Source organism: Lissotriton helveticus, chromosome 1_1, assembly GCF_964261635.1.
Source record: "Lissotriton helveticus chromosome 1_1, aLisHel1.1, whole genome shotgun sequence".
Taxonomy (NCBI): domain Eukaryota; kingdom Metazoa; phylum Chordata; class Amphibia; order Caudata; family Salamandridae; genus Lissotriton; species Lissotriton helveticus.
In genome coordinates this window covers 1,606,144,314-1,606,161,417 of record NC_136057.1, presented here as the reverse complement: position 1 = coordinate 1,606,161,417, position 17,104 = coordinate 1,606,144,314, and the positions used below count along the sequence as shown (strand labels likewise).

At 43.0% G+C, this 17,104-nt stretch overlaps 1 protein-coding gene across 2 annotated transcripts in view; it reads left to right on the top strand.

Moving 5' to 3' along the window:
- ATP5MC2 (ATP synthase membrane subunit c locus 2) overlaps window positions 1–17,104 on the top strand; it is a 152,992-nt gene that overhangs the window by 60,287 nt on the left and 75,601 nt on the right. Inside the window, exon 1 of one of the 2 annotated variants that reach the window (XM_078687978.1) lies at window positions 7,826–7,869. The exons of the other annotated variant lie outside the window; for it this stretch is intronic. Coding sequence (XP_078544104.1) covers window positions 7,841–7,869 — 29 coding nt within the window. The 5' untranslated portion in view covers window positions 7,826–7,840. Of the gene's footprint in view, window positions 1–7,825; window positions 7,870–17,104 lie in introns of those variants that run through there. 2 annotated transcript variants of the gene reach the window in all.

Sequence of the window (17,104 nt, the reverse complement as noted above, 5' to 3'; positions counted from 1 at the left end):
AACGTGCTGTGTTGCAGCGATGGGCTGCGGTGCGGTAACTGTCTGTGGTGCATTCTGTGGCTGAGGAGTCTGTGAAACTTGTTCTTGTCTAGGCGGACGTGGTCTTTCTTTAGTCTTACCAGTAGCTATGTTGTGTTTCAGAACTGCACACTCGTTTATAAAATGACCTGGCTGTTTACAATAATTGCAGTTCCCTTTAACGGGAGCTGCAGGATGACTGGCTTGATTCAGACCCCTCTTCTGACTGTCTTGAGGAACAGATTGTGCAACTAGTACTTTCATTTTCGTGTCTTTCATACGTTTTCTCTCGTGTTCTTGTTCTTCCCTGATCCTATTCTGGTGGTATTGGAGCATCTGCAACATCTGGGACGGGGTATTAGCTTGCCAGGTACTTTCGACTTTCAAAACTCGATTTTTAATTTGTGGACTTGAATTCTCGACTAATTTAGTAACAAAAAGGTGAGGGTATGACTCACTACTTGTCTTGAGGCCACTGTTGATGCTAAAACATTTCTCAAATCTAGAATAAAAATCACTAATATCTTCGTCTTGTTTCTGTTTACAGGCTGAGATTGCATCCCAGTCTTCTTTTCTAGTTGTCAATAATCTAGGTAAAACTTGTATTAATAATTCTGGTAATTCTTTACATTTCGCTCCAAGACCGGTACCTGGTACTCGTGCCTTGTCTTCAGCTTCTAGAACTGCCCAATCGATCTTTTTCTCTCCCACCTCCCATTCTTTTTCCTTGAGCTTTTCATACACCCCTGCGGGCAGCAGAACCTTTAACATTTTAATTATATCTGGATACGTGTATTCTCCCATACGGAGCATGTCTTTTAATTCTCTATGGAACCCTGCTGGATCTTTATCATGACAGGGAATTAATTTCTTCATCTCTAGGAGTTCCATCTTTGTAATCGGAGTGTAAACAAACACTCGTTCTAGTTCGCCACCCGTTCCTCTAACTGGGTGGACTTCTCGTAACGGATTCTGTCTCTCCATATAAAATGGTTTACTTTCGGGGGGTGAGACATGAACAAAACGCGGGTTCAGAAACGTTCTATATTTGTGACGCTGTTCTAGAATGATACTAATTAAGTCGGTACCTAAACCTTTCCATCTATACTGGAGTAACTCGTTCAGGATATCACGTAACGGGCCTGGATCAGAGTGCTGACCCTCATACAATGTAATGAGGTGCTGAATCATATACATACCCGCCAGTCGTTGCTCGGCTGGGGGCATTTTCAGAAACATTTGTGCCACTATTTCATCTGGAAAAGTGGTAGAATCAGTAATCCATCGGACTGCTGATCGGACTAGTTCTTGTTCATGCATGGTACTCAACTCACTGTAACCGATTCGTGATTTCAGAATGTGATCGGTAGCTTGAAACACTTGTTCTAGAGAACCTTGTTCTGGTGCTGGATGATGGAAAGTTGACTTGTGTTCTAGGCGTAAATGGCGATCTGGAAATCTAGATTTTCCTACATACGCTATTCTGTCGGGATTCTCGTCGTCTAACTCTTCAGGATCAGAGTTACTTTCTTTCTCGCTTACTTGTGCTGCTTTACGCTGTTCGTGTAACTTTATTATTTCTTTACGGATTTTCTTGTACATACTCTCCATAGCACCGACGGTCTTGTGCTTACCCTCGGCTATATTATCACTCCACCTTGTCAGGGTTTTCATTTCAGCCGGATCTTTAGACGGGTAATCTTGTTCTCTTATTAGACAATTGATCAGAAACTTTAATATCATGAGCTGGGTCTCAGCTTTCCTTTGAGACATGGCCTCGCCAATGCTTTCTGGATCATCCCCTGTACGGATGAAACGATATATTCTGTCTAGATCTTCTTTCATATTCGGTAAGGTGACTAGATACTCGGCCACCTTTCTTACGCGGAATGAATATAAAACCATATTATCCTCGCCTGGGACTGGATCATAGCCGCATTCGGCAAGGGATTTTCTTATTTCTGCTACAGTCTGATGTCTGGGCGTACGCTGTGATGCTTGTATATGTAATTCGGCTGTCGTTAAACGCTTGTGTGGCGGCGGGGTTTGAGGAGTACCTCCCCCTGCGGCCCCTAAACTAGAGTCGTCTACTGAGGCTCTTCGTCCTGGCAGAGTGGGAAATGGAAATGTAGGCTGGACTTGTATGGCGGGCTGGACCGGGGGTACCGTAACAGGTACTCCGGTGTCTGGAGGAGCGGGAAGTGCCTGATTTACAGGGACTGGCGGAGCGCGAACAGTATTTGCATATTCTGGGACTGTGTCGTCCAAATAGGACGAAATAAAAATATCAGCTGCGGTCTGTTTGTGACGTAGCTTGGTCGGAACTAATGGTGGCGGGAAATTACTGGATGCCTCTGGGGTCGCTTTTGGCAAGCCCTCGGCAAGGAGAGGATACATACCCCTAATAAGGGCATGCCTCTGTCTGTCTGACTGTTCGGCTTTGACTTGTTCACCTATCTCGATTAGTTCTTTTTCTTGGACTCGTTCCAAGGATTCTCTACTTAATTCTGACTTTCTGATTTCTTTTTCAGTTCTTTTATGAGCTTCTTTGCGCCATAACTCGATGGCATCTTTCTGTGACTGTCTGGCTTTCTTTTTCCATAATGCCTCTTCTACTCGCATGATGCACTCGGCATCCCATGTACCCGATACGGGCCATCGGTACTTTTCTTCTAACTGTTTGGTATACTCTACCCATAAATCTAGATACAGTATAGCGCTTATGCCATGCTTCTGATACATAAAATGACCTGGACTGTCCCTAGGCGGGACAGGAACTGCTGCTTCCAGCAGACCCTTTCTAGTTTTTAACTGGCGTAACTTAGAAAACAAGGGCATGACTGGACTGTAATCTAGACACAATACAATACACAATGAACACGATACTTATTCCCCATTCATACCACGACATTAAAATACATGAAGAACATTTAAAAATAACAGTTCGAACAGAATACTACCTGGAATACGGAACACAGAATACATGATTTTTCTCGAGAACAGAACTGACTAGAACAGGAACTAGATGCACTGCTAAAACAGTACGAAACTTACCGGTCTCATAAAGAGACACGTCAGGACCCGCATCCACCGAAGTGGACACTTCGTTTGTGGGTCTGTGTACCACCAACCCACGGACCAGAGTCAATTAAATTGACCCTGTCTAGATACTACCCCAGTAACGGTACTCACCGGGCAGCAAGAACGGAAGGCCTCAGACTGGACTGGAATGCCTCGACGTCGGACGGACGAACTTCGGACTTCTGTTACGGGTGGGCCTCCGGATACCTCGGACCTTGGACTCTCGGCTTGGGCTCTGGTCGGGACTCGCCGCGTTCCTCCACCGTCTCGTCTGGATGCTGGACCGCCTCCTCCGTCTCCTCCGTGGGCCTGAGGGATACTTGAAGCAGAAATATCTGCCGGTGCGCAGAAGAGTTCCGTCACGACTGCAGAGGGTCAGGGGGTCGGCGTGGCTTCACCGACGCGTGGGGAAAGGGCAAGTCCCTGTTCGGGCGCCATTATGTGGTAAATAAATAAATAATACCCTATTTTTGAATGAATAAATGAATAACAGATAGCTCAATAAATAAGAGTCAAGATTCGAGGTAGTAGGAGTTTGCAGGTTTATTACAGCATAAAGGACAGGAACAGGACAACCTGCACAGGAATAGGATGGCTAGGCCCAGCAGCGCTGCCGGGGACAGGATCGGGACAAGGGGAACAACTTCTTAATAACAGTGCGTGAGCATATATACATAACGCAAACACATAGCATTACATTGCAATAGGCGTAGCAGTGGGTGGAGCAAAAGGCGTGACGCGTAGCAGTCGCGAAAGATAAGGGTGAAAAGAGGTGTAACAGGGCGTATACATAGACATGTGATGCAAACGTAACAGAATATGTCATGAATGGGGCGGAAACCATGGAGGGGGCTACCTGAGGAGCCGGGACCTCTAACCTGATGGTGCGCGCAAACTGGCAATGACGTGTTACTAAGAGAAGCTGGGGGCTATGAACTCTGTGCTAGGAGCAGAGACTGAAGTCTGGAGAGTCAGGGCGACATGTACCTAAACAGTATCTAGTATCTGATGTTTAGAGAACATGTCGATATAAACTAGAAGTCAGGAGGGGAAAGGCTAACTTGATTCTAAGACTGGACCATGCATTATTCTACATGTAGTGCGTGGTGAAGAATATTAAATGACCATTAAATGCAGTATTTCTCTAACGTGGAGACGTGAAGGCTAGACAATGACGGAAACTATCGATGCGATTCAGTAGCTTTAGGAATGCAGAGAAGGAGGACTGAACTGATAACTGGAATCATAACATATTCTTGGCAGACTCAGAGGCAGAGCCAGGGTGAGCCGGGCACTGCAAGGCAGGAAGTAAGTGAAGGGTCGAGGATACAGGTGGGGGCTGTATCGCTCCTCAGCGAGGCTTCAGGAGACAGGAGCTGAATCTGGTGTCCGGGCCCTTTTGAGGCCTAGAAACGGGGATTTTTCAATAGAATAACGTGCACACTGAGAAACGTGGCAACGTAGCTTTACATAGGCCTGATATTCGTAGTATTCACGAGAACTGGAAACTGGCATACTAGAGGTGGACACAACTGTAATTGCGTCATTAATCGAACATAGGGAATGCATATGCATATTTAATCATGCACACATAACATATGATGGATGACACGTAGGGACACAGAACATGGCAAAATTTACTTTTCCACAATATACACCCCCTTTTTTTGTTAATATGTACTTTGACTTGTGACTGTCATCACAAATTGAACCTTTATACATGCACAAATATGTATCCTCGAGTTTTGGTGAACAATTCTCCTACACAAAAAAAACCTTAGCTTCTCCAATGTTACATCACATATATGCACACCCCAACGAATAGGAATCCCCTATGATTAATTGCCACATTGAGTAGACCATAGTATCCTTCATTCCTCTGTAGGTAAGGTAGCAAGCACACATATGTAAAATCCTGCAGATTAGACCTCCTTGCATGCACATGTATATATCTCTAATTGAGATTGTAACATAGTCTCTTGCCGGTAGCATGTCAATTTACAGCTATCACTGTATATATGTGCATCTCCTTATATTTGTTGGTATCGCTTTAATGATACTAAAGAAATGTATTCTCTGGCATCCAACCCGGGCCTTTGAACTTGACCTCTGGGCTTGCTCCGTGTTTTTTACAGCTATCACTGTATAGATGTGCACCTCCTTACAATTGCCTGTATTTCTTTAATGACACTAAAGAATTGTATTCTCTGGCATCCACCCGGGCCTTTGAACTTGACCTTTGGGCTCCCTTGAACTCTGAGCTCCTTGATTGATGCACGAGGCTTGAACGTGCAACGTGCACGTTTCCCTGCCTTCTGCATATAAATGGAAGCCTTCTGCCAGTTCAACCTTGCACTTGAACTTGGCAGAAGGGATTCTACGAGGCGTGTGACACCCAGTTTTTCTTTCAAGGTAAAATTTTGAATTCAGTGCCAAAACGACATGCGTTACTTTGGCAGCTTTTAATCTTTATTAATTTTCGTTCTATCCCCTTTACTTGCAGGTCTTGACAGATTAATTGAATTGTCTGATGACCATGTCATAACTCATTTACTGTTTTAAATACCAGTGAGAACTTCACAAGGTGGGCCCTCATGAGTGGATTTCAGATCACTACTTTTGGGTGAGTGCATAATTAGAGTAACCACATACCTTGCGCCACATTGCAGATATATATGCATACTAATTTTAGATTTGGGTTTCCACAGAAAACCCTCAGAGAGCCAATAAGTACTCAACCTCCAGTGTTGTACCTGAGATGCCTGTGTGGCACCAGGATTAGGTCAGTACTATATCGTCACTTGATTCTTTCTCGAGAACCGCTAGGTTTCCCCCGCCCCAACTCATTGTCCTGAAGAAGACTCGCAGCGAAGGTTGAAGTCACCCTGTGTGCACAAGCCGAGTCAAAATGTCGACGCATCCCACCCACTAACGGCCTGTATCACATCCCATCCCCTTCGCATGATGTTGCATTTATACATTTACAAAAAGTATTAAAAAAATGAAAACAAATTACAAACTTTTTTATAAATGTTTGGGACAGGCCTCTCTGTACTAGTCTCTTTACCAGTCCATTGCCAAAGGTGTAAAAATGTATATTTGTGACCATTCACTTTTCCCTACCCATCATGAGCACACCCATTCTTCTCTCTTCTTTTGAGCAACCTTTGTACCTTCCTTTTGTCAAATTAATTTTGATCTGTTTCAAGTATATGAAATTAAATATACTGAACTTAAACAATTCTTTGGCGCTTTTGTGTTGTACATTGACTGTACGTTTGGAACAATGCTATCTTAGACAGCAGGGTATGTTGTTGCATTTATTTTTGGTATTTTTTACCAATGTTTGACTTATTTAAGCTACACACACATGATAAATTATAATTTATTCTTCTCTAAAGCAGTCACGGACCAGTTGTTTCATTACTCTAGTGAAGAAATCAAGCACACTCTTGTCATTCTTCTGCCAACAGGCAGTCAATCTATCCCAACTAACTTTCTTGGGCTGAATAAGAGTATGCATGTATTCTATTATACGGCCGGGCAAAGCAAGTAACTCGGCACATGGTTTATATCCTGGCTTCCTATCTCTGTCCCAACCTTTTATCGCTTCCCACGTTCCACCTAACTCGGCAACATGAGTTTAGGTATGTACTTGCCGCCAAATATCAACAGGAACAAGTAAACCAAAAATCACCTCAATGTCAGCAAGGGTCATCACAGTAGAGGTAGCAGCCTATGACAATTCTTTATAGTACCAACGTAGAAGGGACTCGCACAGCCTTATAATATAAGTTTGAGAAAGCTACTCGGATTGTAGCGTGCTACAGAGGTATCGCTGTCTGTTCCTAACAGCGTCGTGAACAAGAACTAATGCTGAAGCAACCTCTGCATAGGGGTTTACCCTCTGTGCACAGCTGAAATAAAACTAAAAGAGTTTTTGATCCAATAAACGATTTTTGGAGCAAAAAGTTCCACAAGAAAGTCTTTAATTCCAGTCTTTAATGATCATTCTCTTCATGATCACATATAGTCAATTGTTCAATTATATTTGCTCCACTGTCAAAATCCAGTGTGTGATTTTTCTTAAATACAAGGTTCACCGGAACATTTCCCAATGCATTTCGGGCATGCTAGTAAGCAGTAGGATTTTTCCTAGGGTCAGGTAACGTAGCCTTAAGGGCTAAAACCTCACTTCTCTTCCATGGTCTATAAACCCATTGTTCCTGAAAGCGGGCCAGCACAGCCTGCCTGGTAAACGTCCCATGCTGATCGGTTATTGCAGGAATTTTCGGATGATAAACTGGATGTACTTCTTGCATTGGAAATTGAGTTATTTTGGTGGGGTTCTTATCATGCAATCTATTTCTATAAGTCAACAATGTGGAAATGTTTCTATACAAAGGGGCCAACTCCAAACTATCTACATAAGCACCTTCATTAATCTCAAATAATATGTTGGGTGCTTCCATTTAAATCTGTATGCTCCAAAGGTTAATCAGGGCGGAGGACAAATGTTTGAGGACATGTTGTTGCAGAAAGGGTTCATAGTCATGCATTACCTGTCAGATATCTGTGAGACTATAAATTGGGTTGTGAGCCTACTTGATTGCCTGGTCCTCTACCTCATTCTTCTCTCTATCTCCCACCCCAGATGGCATTAACGGACTTGACCGTTCTCTAAGTCCAGTGAGATCTCTATCTCCCGAGCCGCGCACTGGTGTGTCAGTAATTAAGGACGATGGAGGATGAATTTCTGGGACAGGAGTGGTAGGTATTATAGCAGTTAGAGAGTGTAATGGAAGAGAAAAAGCAAGGGGCACACTAACTGGAGCAGTAGGTATGACAACTGTAGGGGCGGATGTACCTGGTGCCTGTTGTTGCTGATGGGGAATAACGGGATAGACTCATTTTGGGACATATGGTGGCGGAGGCCGAGTATCCAACAAGGCATCCATAAAAGTATCTCCATCCTCCTTAGATACATAAGACTTATCAATGTGCAACCGAAATCTCCTATCTTCACGTTCTATAACCTGTCTCCTGTTTTTCTTTATCATAAGTTACGCCCTTTTGTGTAAGTGTTCGCATCTTTTCTTTTGTGGCATCTCTCTCCATCTTCAATCGTCTCTGTTTGGCTCCATTCTGCCAAGTACGAAGGGAATCAAACATAGATTGTCTACTATGTCTTTTAAGAAACTGTTCCTGCAGAAATCCCATCTTTTGTTCATCAAAAGAGCCCCCCAAAGGCAACTGTAACTCAACATTGTTCCTTGTATATTTGTGCCATAATGTACTAAACATAATGGAGCCAGGGCCATGTTTCACATACATATCATAATTAGGACTGCCCTCAGGAGGTGCAGGTTGGGATTCGGCCAACCATGCATCAGTAGAACAACAATCACCAAACAAACTCTAAATCTTACTAAACCCAGGCATTGTAAAGGAATAAGAAACAAATCGTTATTTTACCTGGCAAAGTATTTGCAAACAATTTTTACCAAAACAATCCAAATGCCGAAACAAAACCAGATCACAGTGGTACCACATCCACATAGAACCAAAACAGACTCACCTGATATCCAAGGTACAAAGAAACCAGTTCTCCACGGCCGACTCTTCGGACCAAACAGTCAGATCAGGGTTCGCCGTTCAGTACCCCAGTCATAATGACCTCTGGGCAAGGCACCCTCTGGTGGGACAGAGGCAGCAGCTGCAAGTAACAAAACTCTTCGTGTAGGGATCCCTGAGCCGTCAGTCTGACCTGATGATATCCTCGTCCTCCCCTCTGTCCTCTGTAAATGGATGGGTCAATACAAAAAGGGGTCCCTGTTCGGGAACCAACTGAAGGAAATGACCCGCTTGGGGCCACCCGGGTCACCAGTAGACTACCTTTCAGCCTTCCATACCAAATGAAGAGTCAGAGAGACAGTGGAGAATATACACCAATAACTGTTTATTTGTATACACTCAGAGCGGAGCCCCATCTGCACAGTCTCTGGGAGTGGTACAGAGGGAACTAAAGATCAATAAACATAGAGATAAATTATGTACATTTCATGATTGGTTAAGAACACGCCCACAGTGGAATTTTCCAGGCACATGCAGCAGGACAGTAAAATACAAAAAACAGTTTCTGCTCTCGAAACTCAGTACAGTCCAAGGGTGTTACACCCAGAGCTGCAATAAGGCTACCAGACAAGTGGGAGATGCCCTCTATCTAGTGGGAAAGTTATACGCTGGCATTAACAGTTCTTCATTGCAGAAACAGAACTCAGCAAATGGCATTTCTCAGAAATAGCAAAGATTAGTTTCGATCATCTTTCAAAATGGCGTCTAAACAGAAAATGATGCAGCGAATGCTTAATTATTCAAGGCACTGCGTAAGCATTAGCTTGCCTAATCTAACACTATAATGCAGTCACATACAGCCCCAGCTCAGCGTTCAGCTGGTGCTAAGTATCCAAAGACAATGATAGTATAGTTCTCAGATTATCATATAAAAGAAGCCATTTTAACTAAAGAGATAAAGAAAAAGGTTTTTTTTCTAACTGATGGGTCAAGAGTGATAGTATTTTCATATATGTCGGCAGTAGCGGCTCGCTGACGAAGGGATTTCCTGGGATTGATTGGTCAGTTTAAAAATGCAGAGGGCACAGTCTGCCATTGTCTAACAATCCAAGTTGAAAGTGTTATTCAAAAAACATTTTCATCTCTGTGTGACTCTTGAGGAAGTCCAGGAGTTGTAGCAGAAGGTGGTCAAGGGAAGTAATGAATAGAGGAGTAGCAGGGGAAGCTATGTTAAATTAGAAAAGATATGAGATTGCAAACTGAGTTAGTGGTTATCCAGAGCATATTAAATATTACTCACTTTTTGTATTATGGTTTTCTAGGTATGCAACTAAGCACCCGTCACTTTTATATAGTAGATTATAGCACTTTGCTGATGGGCATGAAGCTAATACAACACTACTGAATTTCGGATGTCAGCAGCACATATATTTTGTTGTTGCTAAGCACTAGGCACTTTGTTATAACACGTTTGGTACACTAGCACTTTATACTCAACCCTGGTCCGAGGGAGAAGATGAGAGCTGCTGGGATATGCTGCAGAGTACCAATTCATTGTTTTTGGTTTTAAAGCATATAACATTTTGTAGTATTTTTTTCTATGATGTCTGAGTTTATGGAATGCCATGAGTTGTGGGAGGTTGTTTAGTAGATATAAGGTGAACCTTTTGTTAAATAGTACTTTTGAGTACTTTAGCACTTTATACTTGGCTCTAGTTCCAGGGATATGATAAGGCTAAAATAGCAGGTGTGAAAGCGAGAGAGTGTGAGTAGGTGCCAGGTCAGGGCACCATACCTTCATGGGTGGGCTGAAGAAGGGAGACACGGGCCATCCCTTTCCTCAGATGGGTTTGGGGTGGGGAGGTGGCTGGTGGGGTGGCAGTGGGGTTGCGCATATAAAAAGGAGCAAGATGAGAGCAGGCCATGTTTGGATCATCAATAGGAGAAAAAGAACGATGGGACGGTAAGTGAAAAACATGCAAGATATGAAAAAGGGCCAATTCTGCAAGTAAATGGTAGATAACGGACGTTTTTGAGAGGACAAGATGCATTTCTGAGGCCAAAGTTAAGAAATGCCACAAAGTATAAAGATAATTACGTGTAATGTAAATGCCCTGTTAAATGTGCAGAAGAGTGGGGCTCTGTTGAAATGGTTGGTGTACTTTTCCTCGGAGGTAATATTTTTGCAGGATACGCATTTTAAGTCTAACACTCCCAAAGTGTTTTTGTCAAGGAAACATTCACAGGCCTATTTCGCCTTGGCAAATTTGACAGTGCGGTGAGTCGGAATATTGTTCTCGAATACAGAAGATTGGGGGATTAAGGAAGTAATTTGTGATAGGAAAGCTAGATAGATTTGATTAAAGTTAAAGTCGCAGAAGTATTTCTTACCTTTTTGAATTACCGTGGCCCAATTTTAGATGATACTAAAGCTTTGGGGCAGTTATATGATTTATTAATAAACTTGGAAGATTCCATAGTCATGGGGGGATTTTAATTACATACAAGATCTAGGGCTAGACACTTCGAATAAATCTAAGTGACCATTGAAACTAATAACCACAGAATTGATTAAGATTTTAAAGGATGATTGTGCTCTTATAGATCTGTGGCAATTAGATCATCCAGGTATTTCCCATATTATACGCCACACAGTCTACATAAGATGTTCTCATTGCTCCCGGATCAATATTTCAGGTGTAAGATGAATGGTGCGGGTGGATGGGCTTATACATTTTTTTCAACTACTAGCCTATAGCAATTTTGGTAGGATGTCTTTATGATTATTAGTCATGGGATGTCGACTATCATTCTTCCATCAACTATGTTGGCTCTATTTGGCTCTTTGCATGCAGTGCACCAGTTATAAAAGTACCAACAATATTTTATTTTTATAGCAATAGCAGTGGCCAGGTCTGTTTACAGAATTGAGCAGATGTCCTTGTGATGAACAGTCCCAGCAATCAATAATCCATGTGGTTTTACTCTGTAAGTTTTATGCAACCCAAAGAAGGAGCTGGATTCTACCAATTTTAAAAGTAATGGGCTTGAGACAATGTAGACCAGCATTTTTAGCTTTACAATTTCTAGATAATGAAAATTTTATAAAACCAATTTCATCATTTTAAAAATGTACAGTGAAATGCAGAAAAAACATTTGATCTGAATCAAATGACTGCACTCATTTGAGCCTTCTCTCATCGTGATATTAGTTTGTAAATTCACCCCAAGCTATTTTTTTAACTTATGTGACATTGAAATGTTTTTAAATGTATGCTTTCATGATTTTATTACAAAAATCGAATAAAGCTTGTTCTGATCTGATCTGATATGAACTTGCTCGATTGAAGAATATGTATGAATTGTTTTTATTACCTGCTTCTTTTCTTGCTCAAATAAAAAACTTTAAAAAAATACCTGAATGTCCAGGTCCTCAACACAGCGATTAAACACGAGTCTTGTCACACAATCACAGGACAGGAAACAGGAAAGGAAATGCTATCCTAATCCCACCCACCCTCAACTGGGTTCTATAATGGAGTCGCATTACTGCAGCACTCATTGTTTTATTTCCTGTCGCAGACCAGGATCAGGAGTGCTGAAGGTGGTTGCTTGGCTCCAACCTGCAGCCATATGTGGAAGAGTTTGTCTCTCTGCCAGGCTCGGAGGGTTCTCTGTTGCCTATGCTGGAGCACCATGCTCTAGGGAGTGCTGGAATGGATCCCTGAGCACTATACAGTAAGATATTCTAGGCATGTATTGATTGGCTGGAACGCGTTCTTATTTATCTTTTATGCACAAAAGCCTTGTTGTTGTCGCTCTTTATATCCAGGATTCCTTCACCATATATTGGCTGTTGTTTAGCTGGATGCCTTCTGGGTGGGGAAGCATTCTGGCAAGTGCGCAGTCTTTGTTGATTTTATCCCTGAAGTTGTGCATGTGCATAGAATAGATTCAGAGTGTATGAGCTTCGCACATGCTCAGTGATGTCTTTTTTGTTGGCTTCATTTCTGTCTTGTTCTGAGCACTTCGGGTGAATTTGCCTCTTTAAGTGACTGGTGGTAAGTCACTTAAGAGTTAAGAACTGTTGTTTGTAATTTTTTTGCTGGATTATAGTCATTATCGATCTAGTTGATGTGGAAGCATGTGGGCATGGGAATCGACTTTTCACCTTCTATTTCTTCGTCAGGCAGCAGGTTGGAAAAGTAGATCATCAATCGAGAATGAGAGAATAAGGAAGCTGATATTATATACTATAAAATATTATATACTTTAGTCTCTTTGAAGAAGATAAAAGGTGATGCTGGAGAAGGTGTAGGCTATGAAGGCATCTATTCAGATGTATCTGGTTCTGATCAATCTGATGGTTCATCTGCAGAGAATAAGGGAAAATATATTATTAGGGACATTTTATCTGATCTTTTCAGCCATAGCAAAGACAACATGGGCTTTCCACCAAAGGATGTTGCTAGATCATCTAAGGATTCTGTTCTAAGTCAGCTAAAGAAACCTTACAGTGTTGGTGTTCCAATCCACCGGTTTGTATTGGATGTTATCCTTAACGAGTAGAGAGATCAAGACAAGATTAACATCCTCAGGTTTGTGGCAAAACCTTACATTTACCTTTTGGAGGATAAACTACCTGATGCAGTTCATGTACACTCTGTCATAGCCGGCTTGGTGGGTAAATTGTGCATGACCAAAGATAATGTTCTGAGAAACCCTGCGGATAAGAGAGTGGATTTGGCTTTGAAGAAAGTATACTCAGGTACATATTCCAAGCACTGGTGCACATTCTGATAAATGGTGTTATTCTCTGAACCTTTCTTTTCTGTTCTATTTCCTCTATTCTACCATTTCTGTTGGATGGGTTTGAAAAAACGTATCTCTTTCCACACTTAAAATGCAGGGGTGTGCAATCAGAGCTTTTCATAACACCAATCATGAGATTACAGAGGCAGAGGCGTTGGTCGCTAGGATGTTTAAGAGCGTTGCTATTTCTCTAACTATCTCCCACTCTTCGAATCCTCTTTGGGAGCTGCCTTTAGTCTAGATAGCCTCACAGAATTCACCTTTTGAATCCTTAAGGTTGGTAGACTTCAAATTTCTCACACATAAGGTTCTTTTTCTAGTTGCTATACCTTTAGTTTTGTTTTTCTTTTTCTTAGATATTTATTCGTTATATCAGATCTTCACATAATATGAAATATATCAAAGCAGTTTAAAAGAATATACAGCAAATCTTTCAGCATGAGTATATGCACACGAGATACAATTTTGTAATGGTTCATGCTGTCTAGAGGTCAACACACACAGCTTCGACTAAATAAATACGTAGTTGCTCTATCATGAGGGCAGAGGATCAAAACATTGCAGAACATAATGTCCAAAATGATAATGTGTAGTATTCTGAGTCATTTAGTGTGGCATCTGTGGATATTGGGGTTCAGTGATGGGGTTGTGCAAGTCATGTCATTCTAAGTACATTGTTAGTGGGCCCCAAATAATTTTTGGTCGGGATGTGGCTGGCTGGAAGGAGGCATATAGTGCTGACCAGTCATTGCAGTGATTACGTTTTGCAACCCATCAACTTTGGTTGCTGATCTTGTCCCACACCAGAGCATACCCGCCCTCTGATTAGCTAATAGTAGTGCCATAGCTGTGTATTTTCGAACAGAGGATGGTACTATCCTGAAATACCCTAGGAGAGTTAGCTCCGGGTACAATGCTGTTCTACTATTGATCATATTAACCAGGGTACTGAATAACTCATGCCAATATTGCTGACCGGGATGGCACGTCCAGGCAAGATGGAGAAAATCTGCCCAATGTGCTCCACAGCGTAGGCTATTATGGGACCTGGATGAGTCAATTCTGTGCTGTCTAGTGGGTGTGATCGCCACTTGGTATAGAACTTATAAGGTAGGAGTTTTATGGCGGTGATTAAACAGAATTGTTTGTGCACAGCAGTAAGTTCATTTAACCGCTGTCATCTCACCCCCAAGGTTTTTTTCCCAGTCCTGTTTAGATTGCATTGAGTACCCCACACAAAGTCCATGCATCATTGTATAGAAACGAGAAACCAAACTAGTCACATCAGGGGATTTTCCTCTGCCTGAAAGTTAGGAGAAATGCCTTTCTTGTTTTGTGGAACTTCTTTTTTGCAATGTGTGGATGATGCAGTGGTGTTCAGATTGGATCCTTCCTTTTTGCCTAAGATCAGTTCTTAAATATCATACTTATCAAAAACGTATTCTTCTTGCTTCCTATCCTATTTTTACTTCTGAGGAAGAGCAAATGATACGTTTGTGCATGTTTAGTGTGCATTATTTACTTGTCTTAACAGATCCAGTCAGTACAGGAAAACAAACTCTTTTTAGGTCGAGGGACTGTAGGCTTGGCAGTAGGCCAAGACCGGAAGTCCGGAGATTTATTGTTACTTAGTGTGGCAGCTTAAACCCGCCTCCCTCCTCGTCTCTCCTCCATTGGTTGGCTTCCTAAACAGAGGCCAGCCATTGGAGGAGAGAGCCGTCCCTCCAAAGAAGCTCCGTCTTTTTCGGATTTGGGGGCGTAAGTTTTGCTGTTCTTTAGACAGTGACGTAGTCTGTCACTCAGAACCACAAAACCACGCCCCCAATTCCGGAAAAATCGGAAGCTTGCAGCCGCCATTTTGCAGCTGTCTCTCCGAGCACCTACAGGCTCGCGTGGAAGTCCACTCCCCAAAGACTAGTAAATAATAAAAAAAGAGTCACATTCTGGGAAAATCATCCTTGGAAAATCTATCCCACCTGGTTTCATTAATCACTTTCACGTCCGAGATTCTACTGTTGTATTCATTTAAGTCATTGTCTAGCGCGATCTAATTGGGAAGCAGTGGAGTGCTGAAGACCGGCCATAGCGCGATCTAATTGGGAAGCAGTGGAGTGCTGAAGACCGGCCACTGTTAAAGGTTTGGGGTGGGGTTTTTTTTTAACATTATGCGCATGAAGACATTTCACAGGTGTACAGTGAGCTTTTTCCATTGCTCCTTTTGGCTAGAGATTTAGAGTATTTATTTTGAGGACATTAAGACCTGCCTGACTGTAAACTGACTTGTTCTTAACATGTCCAAAATGGAGGTCATTCTCTATGGCTGTAAAAAGAAAATCCCTTCACTTGCTGCCCTTTCTTCGTGAGCTGTAGTTAATGGAGAAAGTGAGAAATTGAGCTACGGTATTTATTTAACTGCAAGCAACGCCCCCGTCAACTAATTGCCATGGAGCCGTTATCAGTTTGATTGCAAACCTATCCTCCTTCGTTTTACTGAAAAAATAAACTGGGCACTTAAAATCAGAGCAGTTAAATCGGTTTCACCATTCTTTACTTCAAATTGCTTTAAATGTCTGCGCCCGAGAGCACAAAACGCAGTTGTGGGAGGTAAAGGTCGTGTCAGCAGCCCATGGGGCGTTGTTGCATTGGCTTCCGGTATTCGTGTTAAATTGGGTTATTTGCAGGCCCACCGTAATATATGCGATTCTGTGCCGGGGGTTTATTTCGTATAATTATGGATTTGCCGCATAATCTGCAGGTTTTTAACAAACAATGTCACTCAGTGCACGGCAAGCGCGGGCAGAGCTCACTCACTCAGGACTCTGCAGCGGGAGAGCGGACGGGCTGAGGAGGGAGCTTCACCTGCCGGGTGTAGGACCTGCGGGGGCTGTCAGCAGGAGCAGAGCCCTGGAGAGCCACAGACCGAGGCCACAGACAACAGGGAGTCCGTGCACTTCAGCGGCAGCCTGCTCCAGGCTCCCTGGGCTGAGTTCAGCGCGCACCAGGAGCTGCCCCTGGGAACAGGCAAAAGCAGAGCTCAAAAGTGCCAAGCCCACAGACTGTGGGGGGTGGCTACACTCACTGCCAGGACAGAGCAGAGACTGCAGGGCTGCAACAGGAGCAGAGCCGCCCCAAGAGATATACTCCTCACAGTCACAGACCTCGTGTCTGGAGCACCACAGACCTCAAAGCAGAACAGAACGTAAGAGACCACGGATCACAGGAAAGCAGATCGTGCCACAGACCACACACAAAATCGGAGTAAACAAGCTGCTCAGGATACCACAGACCACACGGATCAGTGTGCCACACACCACGGATCAGAGCAAGAAAAACACCCCCATGGTTGCCTCATTTAACCCTCTCCCCGAACCCACTCGTTGTCCTTCCCTCCCCTCTCCATACTCACAATACATTTCCAATTCTCACGCATTTAGCGTAGTTCGGCTGGCATAGCATCTCGTTTCATGGTTCCCATCGCAAACTCCTACCACAACCCCACCCCCTTGCTGGCCCTGCTTCTCCCGGGGGGTGTTTTTTTTACCCCATCTCATTTGCCCCATGTCCCTTGTGGCGTCTCCTCAAGGCATGCGTTGCACCACCCCCAACTCTGAATATAGGG